Raw genomic sequence first — 14,308 nt, forward strand, 5'->3', positions numbered from 1 at the left:
TACACATGGACTGGCCAGCCAGGTCTCATGACCTTATTCCTATTGAGCATGTCTGGGATGCTCTAGGTAGACCTGTTGCTGCTTTCAATTCCTTATCTCCAAAACCTTGAGGGACTTGAGATTGCTTTGCTGGAGCAATGGTTATTACCAGCTGAGCTCCTAAACACAATTTTAGGTAGTATGAAACTTTTTTTGTGAGTGTTGTGGTGGGTAACCACATTCCTTATTGAGGCATTTTGACCTCTTTTGTTTGACCATCATGTTTATGTACCCTATGTTCCAGATATCATATATAAAAATGATACTTAGGTTCATTTACTATGCACAGTTTTTATCGAAGTCAGAAAAAATCCCATGTAACTCTGGACTTACAGGCATAGTTTTGTTTGGAGAATAAAATGTGTGAAGATCCAACAAATAATAGCACAGCTAAGCAAATAATTTTTTTTTTGTGTGTATCCATATTTATTTCATCTGAAGATTTTTGCAACTATTTCCAGTAAATAAGTGTAAGAAAAATGAAAATAATACTTTTAGAGTGAAGGGATACATTTAAAGAGTAGATGGGGGGAAATGTACATTGAAAGGTCCCAAAAACTTGTGAAATTAAATTTTTTTTATACAAAAAGTGACATTAAAAATTATATTAATGGTATTAATGATGCCATGGATGTTTGTTACAGATATTTCTCTTGTGTTTGCTTTCTGACACATGTTTGCATTGCAATTTTTTTTTTTTCTTAATGTCATGAGTGATTTAAATTCATATCAATTTTGAAATTTTAAAAATAAAATGCTTGAAAACACTTGACTTGAAACTTAGTTTTTGGTTACTCTACAAAAACATATCCTCTTTTGCAGTTGGCACAATAAGAGTCGGACACATTTTCAGCAGTAGATGTACATCATGTCACCTGTCACTAGTTGTTTTTTCAAGCTTTTTTTAGGATAACATGATTTATACACAAAGTAGCTTCTTTGAAAATAACATCAGCAAATTTCATTTTCAAACCAAAACTTGATCATACTAAAAACAGAATAGTATTACATTTAATATCAAAAGCATAATCAAATAGAAGATATTTTGCATCCGTAAAATTTTTGTAATATAGAAGTGTATAGGAATGGAAGATTAAAAAAAAAAAAAGAGTTCCAAATATCATTTTAACCTTAAAGACTACATGCACAGAACAAATGAATCTCAACTCTTCTTTTCATATATGAAAAGAAGAGTTCACTTTACTTTGAAAATCTCAAATGTGTTCTCACTGGAGAACCTATAGATAAAATCAAAATTTAGTCAAGATGGCAAATTAAATATGAAAACAATAAGAGAAGCAGAGTTGGTATGCAGGAAGTTAGTTGAATAAATTTATATGGAATTTTTTTAGAGAAATTAGCCAATAATCATAAAACTAGAGTACATAAGACAGTATTTAAACCATTTTAACTTATAGAGCACAAAGTTGGATTAGAAATCAATGCGATGGTATTCATTCAACAACATAGAATTCATATACTTGTGTAGTCTGCTTAATAAATAGTTTATAGTTTTTTAAGAATGAAAATCAAACTGCTGAAAATAGTTCAGCAGTTTGCTCTTTTACCACTAATGACTGTTCTCTCAAATAGCTGTAAGTAGCAGGAAATCTGAAAATCTTGTTGAAATCAACACTCATGCCATTAAAAGATCTGCAAAAATACATATATTGGCTAGGTGGTTTCTGAAATATTAGTTCATCTAAATATACTGTTAAGTGTGTCTGTGTTAAATTGTGAATGAAACTATGTTGTGTAATTTATTTTTTTCATTCACATTTAACATTGCTTATTATATATTAATCATAATTTGTATAAAAATTATTTATTGTTCCTTAATTAAGAATTACTATTTAAATATTTGTTCTAAACTTAACCTACTATTAATTTATTAAGCAATAATATATGCGGAATTTATAATAACTAAAATATATATATGATGTAATGAAAAGTGTTATTATAATTAATTGTATACGTAATGAAAAAGCTGATTAAGTAGCTCAAATATTCTGTTTATTCTTATTTGTGAAAATTTAACGTTATGTAATCACTCATGTAGTAGTAGAGCATTGTATTACATTAGCGAAATGTTTGCGTTCATTTGTTGTCATGGAGATGCATGAAATAAACAAGCACCAGTCGAAGAGAGCGTGACCTTCGGACTGAAAGGAGAAGAAAAACAATAGAAGATTTTTAATTAGAAAAAGAGAGGAAGTTTTTGCAGAGCGGGAAGGAGGGTAGGATACAAGCAAAGGAAGTGGAAGAAAATTATAAGTTCTCTAGGGCAGAAATTCATGAGAATAGTGTTTAGAAGTGAGCCAAAACATAGTGAATCATATACTTAGCTGCAAGTGAAGTCAGCTGTGTTGTAAAGGAAGATTAATGCCGTAACCGGATAAATAAAGAACTGGACATTCAATGCAAAATTCTGATTAGTTCCAGTTAGTCTAGGATTACGTCTTAATTCTATGTTGCCCTGAGAAGAATTATATTGAGATTAACTAGTTTGAGAAAAGTAAACAAGGAAAGATATCAATGCCTCATTGATGTGTTTTTTTTTTTTTAGTAGTGAAGCGCAATTAACAGTAGTTCAGTTAAATCGTTGGAGAATTTTTATTAATGTGTTCCGCTAATGTAAATAAGTTAATTCATAAGTGTGCTCACAATTAATTGATGTATTGAAGATTGTATCTGGTAAGAGTAGTCATACTTGTTTGTTTATTCTAACATTAACATATCTTCGAAGTTCAAAGTCCGAAATAAGATTGCTTGGAATATTGTCTACCTTGATTAGTGCTTCCTGTGAATTTAAACATTAAGTACAGCTGATAGATATGTGGAGACTGATTAAATAAGAAGTTTCGTTTTATTAACTTGAGTTAAGAAAGCGTGATTTTGAAACTGTGAATTGTATGTGAATGTTTAGAACATTGAATTGGCATGAGTGACTTAGCAAGATGTATTAAGTTGATTGTATTGTTTCATTTAAAAGCAGAATTCTTGTATTTATTATATATATCATATATTAAATGTTTTATTTTGTTAATCTAAATATTGTGTTTGCCTGAATTCCCTTTTATTGTACCGTTCATAAATATTCGAATCTTGCAGGAACCCCAAGTGGAATAGTAAATAATTTGGCCTAAATAAATGAGGAGACTGCTAACTTAATTAAGAATTGATCCTGCTATTTTATATACACTAATCTAAAAATAGGGTGGTGTAGTATAATTATAAATTTCCCTACTTTTGGATCGGTGATCAATTTGCAATTAGTTCTTATATTGATAAGAGTGACTTAAACCAAGATGGCGGATTTAGAACATAACATGAAAATAGAACGTCACGACATCTGCACATCATTATTGTGCAGAGAGAGAGAGAGACTTATCTATATTTCACTCCAGCTCTATCAGAAAAACAAACCTCATGTGATGATGTTTCCATTGTGTGTGTGGATGACTTCCATTACCTGTAGAATTCAATTTTTAAAATTTTTTTTTTATTTATTTTTTTTAAATATATACTCTAATGAGCCTTCCATTACATATTGAATAAATTAAGTTCTCTTGATAGTTTTAAATACCTTTCTCTGTTGGCTTAAAAGTAGTTTAATGTTCTCCATGTCAGGTTACTAGCCTGGCAATGGATAGTCCAATGGTAGGGCTTCTACCTTAAGGCTTCTGAACTTACCTTCTTCCAAATTTAAACCTGTAGGAGGAATAGGGTGTATTGAAGAGAAAAGAGATTTTGGGACAGATATAGACCAGAAATGGTAAGACCCTATAGCCCTCGAGTACTCTAATAGCATAACGTTAATAAAATAAGAAGAGTTGGATGATAAGGCCTTATAAATATGAAAGGAAATAACTAAAGAAGAATTAGAAATCAGCTTGAAATAAACAAGAAATGGAAAAATCACCTGGAGAAGATTAGTTAGGTTCAGAATTATATAAATATGCAGGAATAAGGTTTAAAGAAACTCATTATTTTTAAATAAAATCTATTCAACAAGTAACCCACCAATAGAATGGAAAAAGCAATAGTGATCCCTATTTTTAAAAAAGGTAATAGAGATCACCTTATAAACTAGAGGTATAAGTATTTTAAATTCCTGTTATAAAATATAAAGCTGAATTTTAAATAACAAACTAATAAAATATTCATAAGGCTTTATTTTAGAAGTACAAAATGGATTTAGAAAAGGACAATCATGTATGGACCTGGCCTTTTCTAAAATTGATAATAGAGAAAAGAAGAGAATACAATTTAGAAACACATATTGACTTTGAAAAAAGCATTTGATAAAGTTAAAAGAAGTATTGTATTTAACATATTAAAAGAAAGAAAAATACCAAATAATATTCTAAAAGCTGTCATAAGTATATATGAAAATAGTCAAATAAGATTAAATACAAATAATTGTATTTGTATTAAATCTATTCATACAATGTATCATACCTCTCCTTGAACCCATTAACAGACAAAGCACTCACAATTGACTCTGGCAACCCATTCCACTCATAACTCTCCAAGCAAAAAATCTAGTCCTCACACTTCTACTATGAACTATCATATCTGAGAGAGGAGTCTGACAAAGATGTCCCCTTTCAGAAACTTTTTTTTTATATTTATTTAAACGAAATAATAATAAAATGGAATAAAAAATTGCATCAAGGGATTAAAATTTCTCCTACTGTGAACTTAAACATTCTCCTTTTTTTTGCTGATGATCAAATAATAATTACAAATTCTGAAGATAACTTGCAGAAAGATATTTTTAATATAAATAAAATAGCCAAAGATTATGGACTGATAATATCAACAGAAGAACTGTTCCAATTATAGAACAGGTGAATTCATTCAACTACCTAGGAAGTATGATTACATATGAAGATGTAAAAGATATAAATCTAAAAATTGCAAAATATTTAAAAGTAACAGTAATTAACTCTAGTTATCATCTAGTTCAAAAACAAACTTTTATTTTATTGGACAGATTTTACTTCCATACAATAGAACTGGTAGGGCTACTGTATTGTATTGTATACTTTTAATGCTACCAATCCTATTGTATGGAAGAAAATCTGGACAGTAAGACAGAAATTAATAACAGTAGCTGAAATGAAGTTTATGAGAAAAACTGCAAACTATACTCTATTTGATCATACAAGAAATGAAGAAATTATGAAAGAACTAAATCAGGCAGTAATAGAAAAAATAAAGAAATATAAACATAAATGGATGAAGCACATTGAAAGAATGAAAACAGAAAGATTACCAAAACAAGTATTAAATTACACACCATTGGGGGGGGGGGAGACAGAATATAGAGATCCAACACAATGACTTCTAAGGAGAAACAGGCCATTGTAGGCCTAAATCCATGAAAGTATGATGATGATAGTTATAAATAGATATGAGGGTGGTCTGAAAAGTTCTTGGCCTAACAATGAAGAAACGAATTTATAATTTCAAAATTATTTTTATTTTTCAACATAATCTCCCTTAAGACTAATACATTTATTCCAGCACCATTATCCCATCCTTGTAGTGGTTCTCAGTAAGATCTGCAAAATACCCCTCTACAGCTGACATCTCCTCTTGTTTTGAAGAAAAATGCTGACCAGTGAGGAAGAGTTTTAGTTTTGGGAAGAGATAGAAGTCAGAGGGAGCCAAATCTGTGGAATAGGGTGGATGTTCCAACAATTCATAGTGTAGATTCCTTAATTTTCCCATTGCCAAAACACCTTTGTGGGCAAGTGCATTGTCCTGATGAAAGATGATTTTTATCTTCTGAAAACCAGGTCTTTTCTCGTGAATTTTTTCGTCTATTCTGGTTAAGAGATCGGAATAATATTCCCCGGTTATTGTTTTACCCTTTTCAAGATAATTAATAAACAAAAATGCCTTTAGCATCCCAAAACACTGATGCCATGACCTTTCCTGCTGATGGAACAGACTTTGTCTTCTTTGGCACTGAACAACCGGCTTCTGTCCACTGTTTTGGCTGCCGTTTGGATTCTGGTATGTAATGGTGAATCCAAGTCTCATCCATAGTAATAAATCTATGCACAAAATCAGTTTTATACTTGTAAAACGCTCTAAGCACTGTTTAGGGATTTTCATGCGAGTGTGTTTTTGATCTGCTGTGAGCAAGCGCAGCACCCATCTTCCGCAAAGATTTTTCATTTGCAGTTCTTCATGCAATATATTTATGTATATGCATGTTCTTTTGAAATGCCTGTAATCTCAGCAATTTCACACACTTTGATTCACCTATCATCCAACACCATATCGTGCACTTGATCAATGATTTCTGGTGTTGTTATGCTTTTTGGATGTCCTTCACGTGGATCGTCTTCAAGGCTGGCACCCATCTTCTGCAAAGATTTTTCATTTGCAATTCTTCATGCAATATATATATGTATGTTCTTTTGAAATGCCTGTAGTCTCAGCAATTTCACACACTTTGATTCACCTGTTATCCAACACCGTATCGTGCACTTGATCAATGATTTCTGGTGTTGTTACACTTTTTGGATGTCCTTCACGTGGATCGTCTTCAAGGCTGGTACGGTTACATTTAAACTTGGCAGCCCATTACTTAATTGTCGAAAACGAAGGAGAAGAGTGCCCATAAACTTTTATAAACTTCAAATGAATTTCTTTTGGCGTTAAACCTTCTTTTACAAAGAATTTTATAACTGCACGATACTCGATTTTATCCATTTCAAGGGATACAACACTTTAGCTTCAGACAGCTGTATAAAACAAACTACTTGATAGAATGACTTGGAATTTCACATGGATGCTTATGACAGATGTACCAACTTAGAAAAAAAAAAAAAAAATCTTGTTGATAGTGTTGCCATCTATCCAGGCTGAGAACTTTTCAGACCACCCTCGTAAATACTTAAGACTACAACAAAGTTTTAAGGAATTAACTATATATTAAAAAGAACAAACTTTTGAAAATGGTACTAGCTATAATTTTCAGAAGTAGGAATTTTTATGCTGATGAATTCTTATGGAATTTATTGTCATTTTTTTCTTCTAAAACAAACATTCGTATTAGTATTCTTTAACACCCATTGTTATTTCCCTCTCCCCTTTCAGAGTTCCAAAACTAACAGTTCAACTGAATCTCTTCATCCCTATCAGTATGAGAAATCTGTTCCAGATATATATGAAAATGATGCTGAGGTTCCTTTACTACATACAGTTAGTTTTTATCGACGCCAGAAAAAATCCCACGTAACTCCTGTTCACACAGTGGTAAGAAGAGAGCAACTGTGCAGCCCTCCTTCACCAGAAGTAACAGAAAGTAATGTGGAAGAAACCATTCAAGAAAAGATAAAGGTATAGTGTCCTGTTGTATTTCTGTATTATGAACTATTCTAATCTCTTCTATCTCCCCCTCCCTTTATAAACAGAGGTATATTGCAGTATAAGTTTTCTCCTGTATACCATTTATAGATAACTTGATTTGATTTCAAAGTCATTTTAATATTTAGCATATGCAGTTCAATTGACGTGCATGCAGTGTAAGCAGAAAGGTTTACATGAAGTTGAAATACATGAAAGGTTGTAAACCTATAGTACTTCAGTACCATGGGTAGGCTAAGCAATTTTTTTTGTAACTTTTTATTATTTTATTTAGTTTCTTGTATTTATATATAGTCTAGAAAGTATACAGACCTAGTATAGTGAACAAATATTAAAATTTTTCACCACTTCATGCTTCTAATAAGTGGGGCATTGGTCTCTCATTGGATAATGAAATTCATCTCCCATCTGAACATAGTCATGGACATCCATGCCTATTGGAAGGATTCCATCCTACAGCCTGATTGTTGGAGAGTGAATATGTTAACTACTTGGCCATAGAGACGAATGAATTAATTTTTTCAAGCCACTATGTAGGTCATTGGTCTCTTTCTCTGGATGATGAAATTCATCTCTTATGTAAAGACAATCATTGAACATCCATGCCTGCAGAGGAGTCCAACCTGCACTCTGTTAGTTGGAGAGTGGGTACATTAACTTGGCCAATCAAGTCAGAAAAGAGGGAATGATGCTAGGGTAGAAAGTGGCGCCATTAAGTACCTATAGAATAATTGAAGTGCTTGGAATAGGTACGTAAGGTTATTGTTTTATTGAGAAGTTGATTAGTGGTGCACTATCCTCTAAAATATTTAAGTGACCTAAATCATTGCAATGTATGTGGTTGGAATTTCTGGATAAACTATAGAAGGTCACTTTCCATTTGGTCTAGAATATGTAGATTTTGCTTGCTATTCCTAGGTGTTAACTAGGACTTATATCTAGAGTTGCATTGTCCATTGTCAAGCGGTTTTATGGTTAAGTGGGTAGACCTGAGTAATATAAATCTCAGTTATTATATTGATACTCAGATTTATAGTTGGGCATGTTTCATTAACTATTTTATGTATGCAAAGATGCTTTATATGAGAAGAAATGCAATTTTTTTATATTTCTTTCTCTTCCCTTCCTATTTTGTAATGATATATACAGACAGGGTGATCCAAAAGTTGTGCACATCAGTGTTTCAATTCTAATTGTTTGTTACCTATAGATGGCACCCTAGGACTATTGGCTACAATCGTGTAATCTATCTGCCATGTGTCAGGTATTGGGTGTCCATTGAATAGTTTTATGAGGAAAACAAAATAGTACTTCCCTAGGAGCAAGGAATTGTTATTTTGCAATGTTATTTTGTCTGTCGTTCTTATGCAAATGTTGTGGAGGAGTTTCGCCAGAAGACTGTTTTCCTCAAAATTCACAGTTAGGAGAATAATAAAACATTTTCAGGAAACAGGTTCAGTTGTAGACAAACAGCAGCATATAAGGCCTTCCCATTTGACTGAGGCTAAAGTGACTGTAGTACACATGTTGCAATATTCACCTTCAAAGAGTCTTAGAAAACTCTCAGCACAGACAAGTATGTTATATAGCAGTACTTGAAGAGCCACCAATCAATTAAAGCTTCATTCATACTGTGTTCACTCATTTCAGGAATTGAAGCTACTGGATAAGGAAAAAACGTGTGTACTATAACTGGTTTTGATCAGTTGTTAAAAAAATGGAGTTTACGAGCTGGACAATGTTTTTCTTCAGTGATAAAGGTTCCACCTAAGTGGATACATCAATATCCAAAATAACAATTTGGTCATCGTAAAATCCATATGTTTTCCATGAAATGCCATTGCATTGTCGGACCCATTTTCTTTGAGATGACATTGAACTATACAGGACATCATAACCCAGTTCATGACTCTCCTTGAGATTGAAGAATGTGATTGCTATTTTCAGCAGGACATTGCCACTTGCCATACATCAAATGAAACAATGCAATTTTTGCAAGAGTTTTTGGTGACAGGCGGATTTCTAAAGAACTTTGGCTCCCAAGGTTGCCATATTTGTCACCTCCACATTTCTTTTTATGGGGTCCTGAAAGTTAAAGTGTAGAAAAATAATCTTCACACAATTGAACTGAAGATGAACATCACTGAAGCAATCAGAGCAGTTAGTAATTCCATGCTTCAAAGAGTTGCCTCCAATTTGATAAAAAGATGGTGTGCCTTCATTCAAAAATGAAGCAGCCATTTTGAACATTTGCTTTAGTAATGTTATCTATTTTTTGCCTTTGTAAAGATATGGTTATAATCTTTGTTTGTAGCAATTTAGTTCTAAATTGTCAGTAATATTGAAGTTTGTCAGTAATATTGAAGAATGCAGGTTTATTTTATGATGTGCATGACTTTTGGATCACCCTGCGTGCATGCATGCACACACACAGGCTAAAGATTAGTGTTAAATCATTAGTTAATAGTAGGTATAGCTGGATGTAAATTTAAATTATTACATGCCAGGATGCTTGATAAGACTTAGAAGCTTTTAAGAAACAGGGGGAAATGTGAACATTAAATGTTTATTTATTTCAAGTGTTCCCAGCCTTTTTTACCTACTAATCCTTCTATAAAAGCACGATTTGGCCTGCAGATATTTTGCCTTTTAATTCTTGTAAAATAAATCCAGTTTTTGGATGCATCACAATCAGCGAGTAGTAAAATCCATTTTAGTAAAGTGGTGTTATGAAGATCCTGAAATCACATGTTAGTCTTCTTTCAGTTTCTTGAAGTGGTTTTTGTACAATAGCAAATCATCAAATCAAATCTTTTGACAGGCATAACAAAACAAATTAATTAAAACCCCTTTGATTTTAACCTGCTGATCCCATTTTTAGTGACTATATATAGATCCATTTTGGATCAAAATCCCAGAATAACTGTGTCCTAGTTTGAATTATATTCATATTTCTCTGTCTTCTTTGAATATCATTAAACTCTAAATATATATCAGTCAAGTAAACCACGTTTTTCTGATTCCATTGATTTTGTTGTTAATGGTTTCAGTGCACACAACATACCGTATTTACTCGCATATTTCTCTCACCCCTATTTTTACTTTACGATAAAAGAAATGAAAAAGTTTCATGTATGCCTCGGACATGAAAAAAGTTTAAAACTTTTTAAGAAATAGATAGTGAATGTTATGGCAGTTTCAGATATTTTGGAATTCTGTTGAAGAGAATCATCATTTTAACTTAACAATCGTCGGCTTGCATTTGTTGTTGAGTGCCATGATCTTTTGTTAATACTGCACCAATCATATGCAAGACCAGAATTAGCGATACGGAATAGTAGATTCTTGGTAAGTCATACCCATTTTTGGTTTATTTTAAATCATTGCAATCTTATGATTTCTAAATGATAAAAAGAGAAGGAATAATGAAACTGTTTTAATTTTACAAAAGCATTATCACTAAAGATTCAAATATATTGCACGATGAAGGTGAGCAGCCAATTGCATAAATAACATTCATAATTAAAATTAAATGCATTCATTTTATTATAAATAACGAGCAATTATAAATTATAATGAATGCTGAAGATTTAATTATAAACTTCAATTTAGTTTTTCCTGAAAAACTTTAGTTTCTGAAAATCCCTCATATATCTTGCACTATGATTTTTTAAATTTCATTTTGGGGAGAAAAGTGAGACATATTTAAGTAAATACGGTACCTCTGTATAGCTGCTGGTTGTAGATTTCATTATTTTAATTATATAGTTAAACAGATGATCATTTATGGCTTTATTACTGACTAAATGTACATGTGCAGAACACAATGTTCAGTTCTAACATCATGAATTTTTTTTAAATTCAGAAATGCTATTCCCCTGCCCTCTATATTGTCAACCATTTTTTTATATTTATTATTATTGTATGATTTGTTTGTCATCTTCATTTAATTCTTATATATATCAAACCCTATGGGGTCATTATAGACTCTGTTGCAAATCCTTGTTTTATTCATTGCATGCTCTTTAAATTAATTATTGAAGCCTAATTAATTGGAATTAATGTTGTTATTGTCAATCAAAAGTGGGATGAGGGTTTACTTATCTGTTTTCTCTTCCACTAGCTGTTGTATGGAAAGTGGAATGAGTTGGTTGCTCTGAGACAGTTAGATTATTTTCTAGTTTAATCAGTAATAATTGCTACCATTATTGTCAGGAAGCATAATAGCATTTATTTGTAATATGCATTAGAGACTTGATTTTATGATTATTAATCACATATTTCTAAAACATTTTTTTCTCCCTTAAGAATCAGATAGTAGCCAAAGTAAATGGTGTAGTTTAATAAGTGATCCATATTAAATGGATCACTTATTAAACTTAAAACATACAACCTTCATTGATGTCATGCATGCACAAACATGTATTTTTGACATAGCCTAAGACTGCTCTTTGCTGGCAGTTCAGTCAGGAGGACAAAGCATATTTGTTAGTGGTACAATCAGGATGAAGATTCTTTTTCACTTGATGCCTACTTAATATAATGTGCAGAAAAACATATACAGATATTTTAGTTCCAACAATGTAAAGAATCAAGACACTGCTGATTTTTCTTGCTGCAAAATGAAATGATTCCATTGCCAAATTAACAGGAGGTGTGGTTAGGCTAAATAACAAGACGATAAATGGTCTTGTTATTGCAGTTACGCAAAATCATTAGGGTACTGTTTTACTAGAATTGAAGTGTCGGTACAGTACCATATTACTCCCTTTTTTTTTTTTCTTTTTTGTTAAAAATTATAAACCATGCTACTGCGATATCCATACTGATCAAAACCGTGCTGTGTAAAGGTATTGCAAACCTATTATTTATGTTATCATGACATCATCTGCGCAGTCATAATGATTACAATATTGAGAGATGAGAACATCTGAATAAGAGTGTTAGGAGCTATAAAGGAATGGAGATATATAAAAAGAAAATGACAAATTGGTAAGAATTCCTTTTTAAAAATAAATTCAAAGAAGCACTAAAGGTTTTCACTATTATTGAAAATTCCATTGGATGAATGGTTTACCTTTTGTGGTAAATGTGTGGTTAATAGTTGAAAGGAACATGTAATGTTATTTATGGACCTGACAACTACTGCACAGAAGAAACACAGGAATGTTCCAAAATTAATTGTGCTGTTCTTGTTCTTCTCTAGACATTTAAAGTTTGTGAGAATAAACATTAAAGCACTTGGTTTCCAGTTGAATATATTAAATATATTTATAATACAGTACGTTTTGAAGGTACAGTTATTTGTCTTTGTGCAACTCTATAAGAATATCTGCTGATGCCATTTTCTATTCCCTTAGGGAAATCATATTGTTCTGAAACTTCTCTGGAAAGCATGCAATTTGGAGTTCGAGGAAATCAGTCAACTTTTGTATTGTATATTTCTGCATGTTTGATCCATAGATTGAATGTAAACTTTTGTTTCTGCAAATATTCTATAAATAATATTAGAAAAGGCTTGATCCCATTATTATTACGGGAAACTCCAAGGAGTCCATATACTCATCGAGGGAGGCCCTAACATCATGTCAAGAACAACTATTCAACATTCACACAGTATCTATCATACCTCGCCTTGAACTCATTCACAGTCATAGCACCCACAACAGACTCTGGCAGCTTATTCTTTAGCTCTAACACCCTTGATAACTACACGCTTACTCAGTTTCCATGTATGCATGGTTTACTAGTTCTCCCACCACCAGTCCTATTCTCAAAAATATCTTCTGAATTAATCTTATAGAAACCCTTCAATAATTTGAATGTCTCAATCATATCACCCCTTTTCCGCCTATCAACCAATTTCTGCAACCCACAAATCTTCAACCTGTTCTCATAAGATTCATTCCATAGACCTACTATCATCTTGGTCACTCGTCTCTGGATCCTCTCCAGCTCCTCCCCATCAAGAAGAAACCCTGGTGCGCATATCTGGACACAGTAGTCTAGATGGGGTCTTATCAAGGCTCAGTACAGAGGAACAATAACCTGTTTGTCTCTGCTTGTTAAAGTATTTTTCACCAACCAAGTGATTTGATGAGCTGATTTAGCCACTTTTGTGATGTGTCCCCTAAACTTCAACTCCCTACCCACCAACACTCCCAAATCTCTGGCCTCGTTAATCTCCTGGAGTACAGTTCCACCAATGTGATATACCGCTGCTATTCTTTTCACCCCAAAATGCATACCTTACATTTTGCCACATTAAATTGACATCCATTCTCCTTAGGCCCAGTCCTCCAAACTATCCAAATCATCCTGCAAAATTTTGACATCCTGTGCACTCACTATTGCTCTACCCAACTTTGCATCATCAGCAAACAAATGAACACTTCCTCCCAAATCCTTTCTTATATCGTTAATGAACAAATTGAACAGTAGTGGTCCAAGATCAGAACCCTGCGGCACACCACCTAGTCACAGGCCGTCTTTTGGACTCTACTCCTGAATAAACCACTCTCTGATATCTCTCCATCAACCACCGTCCTATCCATCTCACCAACCCTATATCCATCCCCGTATGCTTTAGAATTCTATGTGGTATCCTCTCAAAGGCCTTAGCAAGGTCCAGTAGAATCAGTGTAAACCCATTACCCTTATCCAGTTCAGCCATCACTGTGTTATAATACGTGAGCAAGTTACTGAGGCATGACCTATCCTTCACAAACCATGCTGTCTCCCATACAGTATCCCATTTATCTCTTGACTATTTTCTCCAAGACCTTGACAACGATTCCTGATATGCTGATTGGTCGGTAATTTACAACAGCAGTCTTGGAACCTCCTTTATGCAGTGGAACTATTTTCCCCTCTTTCCACC

The 14,308-nt window shown here is 32.8% G+C and overlaps 1 protein-coding gene across 4 annotated transcripts in view; it reads left to right on the plus strand.

Annotated features, from left to right (window-relative positions):
* LOC150096530 (uncharacterized) overlaps positions 1-14,308 on the plus strand; it is a 295,354-nt gene that overhangs the window by 162,234 nt on the left and 118,812 nt on the right. For all 4 annotated transcript variants that reach the window (XM_090408208.1, XM_090408206.1, XM_090408207.1 and 1 more), the window contains one exon: positions 7,159-7,401. In XM_090408208.1, coding sequence (XP_090264334.1) covers positions 7,159-7,401 — 243 coding nt within the window. The remainder of the gene's footprint in view (positions 1-7,158; positions 7,402-14,308) is intronic.

This window comes from Typopeltis vanoorti, chromosome 18 (assembly GCF_054136105.1).
Source record: "Typopeltis vanoorti isolate ZY-2024b chromosome 18, IOZ_Tvanoo_1.0, whole genome shotgun sequence".
Classification (NCBI taxonomy): Eukaryota; Metazoa; Arthropoda; class Arachnida; order Uropygi; family Thelyphonidae; genus Typopeltis; species Typopeltis vanoorti.